The sequence below is a fragment of the Empidonax traillii genome, unplaced genomic scaffold (assembly GCF_003031625.1).
Source record: "Empidonax traillii isolate 1590-97213 ecotype Southwest subspecies unplaced genomic scaffold, ASM303162v1 scaffold240:size1935192, whole genome shotgun sequence".
In the NCBI taxonomy this organism is placed as follows: domain Eukaryota; kingdom Metazoa; phylum Chordata; class Aves; order Passeriformes; family Tyrannidae; genus Empidonax; species Empidonax traillii.
In genome coordinates, this window is record NW_020955433.1 from 1,390,791 (window position 1) to 1,396,554 (window position 5,764).

The 5,764-nt window shown below is 38.4% G+C and overlaps 1 protein-coding gene across 1 annotated transcript in view; it reads left to right on the forward strand.

Moving 5' to 3' along the window:
* Positions 1 to 5,764, forward strand: part of WDR19 (WD repeat domain 19) — a 47,762-nt gene that overhangs the window by 40,501 nt on the left and 1,497 nt on the right. Inside the window, exon 34 of the mRNA XM_027888537.1 lies at positions 4,941 to 5,017. Coding sequence (XP_027744338.1) covers positions 4,941 to 5,017 — 77 coding nt within the window. The remainder of the gene's footprint in view (positions 1 to 4,940; positions 5,018 to 5,764) is intronic.

Genomic DNA, 5,764 nt, shown 5'->3' on the forward strand with positions numbered 1-5,764 from the left:
CAGCTATATTTTAGTAAAGGTAAAGAACTGAGAAATTGAATTTATGCATAAGTTGCACAGTCTCTGATTTATTGAACTGTACATGTGGATGTTCTGTATACATATAGAGCATCCATATACATATTGTCATACAGATTGTATCAGAGAATCCAAGTGCGTGGTAACTGCAAGCTTCAGGAGGATAATCCATGGTTGTTTCTGTCTCTTTGATTAGCATATTCTTTTTTAAAATACTGAATAATTCAGTTACACGTGGCTTCCTGTATTTCTTTTGCATTCAAACTTTAAAATACTATACTACTAGTACAACTATTTGCTATTGTTGTTGTTATTATCCATAAGTAGATCACTGCTTTTTTGGAAATTAAATTAAGCAGGGGGCTCAAATGATTTCTAGTAGTTAACCCATGGATGCCCATCAGGCTATCCATTCAGCCTACAGCCAGCTTCTGGCCTCCCTCTCTACCAGCAGAGGGACAAGAGCCTGCAAATAGCAGGCTGAGGGCCAGAAAGGCTGTTCTGGGAAAGAGCCTCTACGGAGTCTCTAGTGCAGCTCTGCTCAGTTTCATGGAGGAGCTGTGGATGCGCAGCTCCCAGCAGGATGAATGCCAAGACCAAGCTGCAGGAATTACTCTCCAATGGCTGCAGTAAAGTTGGTATGTTTGTGATGTTCCAGATTCACGTGAAACGTGGTGATCACATGAAGGGAGCGCGCATGCTCATACGCGTCGCCAACAACATCAGCAAGTTCCCATCACGTAAGTGCTGACAGCGCCGGGGAGCACGCTGTGCTCTATGGGGCAGTTCATTCATCAGCACTGTGTTACAAGGCTCATTCTCCTCCTGTGATCCTGTTGGCACACAGCAGAGTATAACTACAGTGTGCTCTGCCACCCTCCCCAGGAGAGCTCTTTGATATACAGCCCCCAGGATGGGATCGTCATCAGCAGGTTCATCTGTCCTTGCCCACCGTGACTGCACTGCTGAGCCGCCTGAACCAAACACAAAGTCCCGGGATTGTGTGTAATGAACTGATTGGTTCTTCACGACAAAATTGTAATTGATCTTCTTTGGAAAATACTTTTTGGGTACATGAAAAATGTAGACTCAAATGTAGGCTTTAAACAGCGCAGACCAGATTTGGGAGAAATGGTTATAATCAGAACATTCCCGCTGTCGTGGTGAGCTTCAGGAGTGCAAGGCAGTGAGAGGTTAAACTGTGGTTTTCTTGTATATGGTTACAGGAATGGCCCAAATTCTGCCACTGTGTACCATGAGGAAGAAGGAAAATACTGTATTTTTTCATCAGTATCTTTTTAACCATATTAGCTCAAGGTTTTTAACATTAATATTGGTAAACAAATATTTGACGTCATTGTCCCATTCTATTACAGACATTGTGCCAATTTTGACTTCCGCTGTAATTGAGTGTCACAGAGCAGGATTGAAGAACTCAGCCTTCAGTTTTGCTGCTATGCTGATGAGACCTGAGTATAGGAATAAAATAGATCCTAAATACAAAAAAAAAATTGAAACAATGGTCAGGTGAGTGGTGTTAATCGGATGGACACGACACGATCTCAAGGCTTTATTTGTAATGCTCTTTTTGCTCATAAAGCCTTTATCCTCTCTTCATATTATTTTGCTGTCTCAAATTTGGAAGGCTAAGAATCATTTCCCACCCTTCTCTGAAAATTAAGGAATATTCTATTCCCTTGGATGTGATGAGCCTTAAATTGCAGTGTGAATGTAAAATGCCTCCTTATGGGCAGTAACTTTTTCCATCTTGTCCACACAGATGCCAGTGCAGCCATACAGGTTTAGTTGCTCTCTAGTTGAGAAGGTACAGCCAAATGATTAGCTACTACAGCATCAGCATTATATCTGTCATGGTTTAGACTACTGACTAAATGGGTAAAACAAAAAACAATGGGAGGGCAAATAAAATATATGAATTCTTGACATTTTCTTCCTTATCTGAAGTTTTGTTTCGATAGGTGCTAGGCAATTCTTCTGCCAGAAGAGGAAGCATAGGTAAAAGAGCAGGGCAAGCATACGTAATGGTTTTCTCATTTATTTTACTAGCCTCTAAACATTTTGACACTCAGGGACTTGCTGAGCTCATGGGTGGTTTAGGTATTTGTTCCTTAAGTTCTCCATGGGTTTATCCAATCTCTCTGCTTGAAGCCAAGCAAATTTGTAGCAACAGGTGACTCATATGACAAGATGTTCCATGGTGTCAAGACTGATCCCTAGCTGGTGGAAAGTGGTGCCTAGTGGTTTTCCTCTTGGAAGAGACATTAAGGTCACCTAAGAAATCTGAAAATAGGTCTCTCTCCTACCCCTTCCCCTTAACACGGGTGCTGTGGTGTCTGGATCAGGCCCATCACTTTGACAGATGCTTTGGACAAACAAAAGCAGTTACAAACTGTATAGTCCCACCACAAAGCCAGAGTTTTTTCTGGTTACTCCAGTTCTTTGTGGTCCTGCCACAGAAAAACTCTGAAATAGAGAAACCATACGTATAGACTTCAATTTTTGAAAGCTTTTAAAGTATTTGGATCTGTTACAGCTTTTAAAAGGTGATATTGTTTCCAATTAAATGGAAAAGAACCTATTTCCAAGTTTACATAATTGTGATGAAACTTGGGTGATAGTTAAAAGGAATGAGCTGATGGAATATAAAGTAGCAGCTGAAAGCTATGCAACTAACTCAAAGGAAAAGCACTTGCTAAACATTATTGGCATTGTTAAACAGCTTTGTTGACATTCAAACAGCTTAAGGGTTTTATTCACACTTCTGTCTATCTTTTAGGCATCGAGACACAACTGAGACAGAAGAGCCAACAACAGCCTGTCCGTACTGTGCATTCCAGCTCCCAGAGTGTGAACTTTTGTGTCCCAGCTGTAAAAACAACCTCCCGTACTGCATTGCAACAGTGAGTGTCTGCTGTGCTTTCTGTACTGTGACAGTGAAGGCAAAGCTTGTCTTCCCTTCTACAAATAAGTTCATCTGAATATCTTTGGTTTGCTGTTAGAGCCAAGGTAGATGTTTTTATGGGTTGTTGCCTTTTTCTAATGTTACTAAATAAGTAAAAGTTCTTGTTTTCTTTGACTATCATAGAGTGTCCTGAGTTGCCACCTACAAGTAGCAGGCACTTAAGGGTGACAGTAAAATCAGGAAGTCCTTTTGGACCACTTCAACTTCCTGAGAAGGCAAGTGGAGTACCAGGAATCCCCAGCACACACACGGTGCATTTGGGAGAACACAGGACTGTGCTGCAGGCACCTTCCAGTTCAGCCCTTTGCTTAGAGGCTCTAACAGCAAACAGAAGTCCTCCTTTCCTTTTCCATGTACAGGAGCTTGTGCAGGGCACAGCTCTCCTCTCCTAAATTCCAGACTGCCAAGATTTCAAATGAAAAAAAAAAAATCATTAAAAAAAAAAAAAAAAAAAAAAAAAAAAAAAAAAAAAAAAAAAAAAAAAAAAAAAAAAAAAAAAAAAAAAAAAAAAAAAAAAAAAAAAAAAAAAAAAAAAAAAAAAAAAAAAAAAAAAAAAAAAAAAAAAAAAAAAAAAAAAAAAAAAAAAAAAAAAAAAAAAAAAAAAAAAAAAAAAAAAAAAAAAAAAAAAAAAAAAAAAAAAAAAAAAAAAAAAAAAAAAAAAAAAAAAAAAAAAAAAAAAACACAAAACCTACCAAAAAAACCCAAACCCAAAGAACTTCTAAAGAAGTCTGTTTTGGGAAATGTCCAGAATGTAACAGCCAGAATGTAACAATTTTTAACAACATCTAAGGCTAAGTAATAGTTCAGCCAGTGACCAGTGACCTCAGCAGTTCTTAAACTTCTGATAAATTCAAGAAGTCCTAACGTTTTTTGTTTCAGGATACTTTGGAGTGTACTGAAAAGGTAGGGAGGGGTACATTCCTGGGGAAGTTACTGCATAGCTACTGGATAACACTTTATTAGGTTCAAGTGAATTGTCATACTAGAATTACAGGAACAAAAAGAGAATTTATTTGAACAGGAATCAAATGTTAGAGTTAACATTCTTTATTAAAACTAAAGAATTAAGTCTTACAAAAAAATTTATATCAATTAGGTATCAATTATGTGGTGTTGGTCTAGGAGAATAAGATGACAGGTATGCTTTAGCAGTATTATTTTAAGGAAAAAAAAAAAAAGGATTTTAAATATTACTTTATGATCCAAACATAATGTACATGTTAATGTATGTCCATCTTGGCTATATTTTATTTGCATCCCAGGTATTTGTAACATCATTAAGAATGTGGCATTTTTGAATACCTAATGAGAGTCAGTACCAAGCACTCTGCTGTTGCAAATTGTATTACAGCACAAATCTCTCGATGTAGTTCAAGTTGCTACTGTGTTTTTATAGTATTGAAAAGGTAATATGAATTCTTTCTATCAAAAGCAAATTAGGAAAGTGTACCAAAAAAAAGAAAATTATTTGTATTTAAAGAGGCAAATACCAGACAGGCACTATGCTCACAAACTTTACAGTGTTGAATGGGCTCAGGGGACATTTGGGGCTTTGGGGACCTTTTTTGGTATGTCATACACAACACCAATAATGCCAGCAGATTTAGGCACTGCTCTGGATAGAGATCTACAGATAGCATTCTAAACTTGCCAAACTTGAAACAATTTTAAAAGTTGTAATTCAATACACTGTTAAATTTCTTTTTTTAAGAGGAAGACAAATTATAGTGAAAACACTGCATCTCTTTGAGAGCTCCTTTTCTAGTTAGAGAATTTACACTAATCAGACTACAGTTAACACTATTACGGTTTGGGGTTTTTAATTCAAGATCTTAGAACTCAGCTGCTGAGATTTTTTCACAGTAACAGGTACAAAAGTAAATGCCCACTGTACCATGGCAGAACTTGTCCCTTAATTACTCGTGGTTTTTGTGTGCAGGGTCGACACATGGTACGTGATGACTGGACAGTTTGCCCACACTGTGACTTTCCTGCCCTCTACTCAGAATTCAAAAAGTAAGTTTGGGACTTTTTTTCAATTGCAGAATTCCAGTGTTTGTTCATATTTTAGCAGCAAATGCTAAGAGAGAGAAATCCCCCTTACTCGGTGGTTGCACCTGCCGTACTCACAGGACATTGCTTCAAAGTGGACCTAAAGATACAATAAAGAATTGGGCCAGTGACAGGGCTCCAGCAGGGCCTCATTCAGTAATGAAAGTGGAGGGGGAGCTTGGGTAAGTTCTCAGCACCTTTCAGGCCTGAGATGGGGGCAGGGCAGGAACACAGGCACAGCAGCAGTCACCAAAACAAACAAAATACACACAGAATAATCATGTGAAAACAGGATTGGATAGCTCTATTCCAATGTCAGGAACTGTGAAGCTGCTCAAATTTCATGTTTCAGCCCAAGCTCCTTTATCTATGTTTTAATTGCCAAATTTTGCTCATTCACTGCAATTAACCTTCCCGGTGTGGTGTTTGTTAGTTGAAAACCAAACCTTTGCTCCATGTAGACAGAAGCAGCTGTTGCTCTGTCCTGCACATGTTACGTAGCACAGGTCAGAACTCTGCTCGAGGCTTTCTGCCTTGGGCCCGCCTTCCTTTCAAAAATGTTATAATTAGCATTTGACCAGTCACCCCTTCCTTCAAAACAGCATGTTACAGATTGAAAACGTGTGTCCCATGTGTTCTGAAAGGATTAACATTGTTGATCTTAAGAAAATAAATGATTGCACGGCGTACCTCAAACCAGAAGAAGCAGAC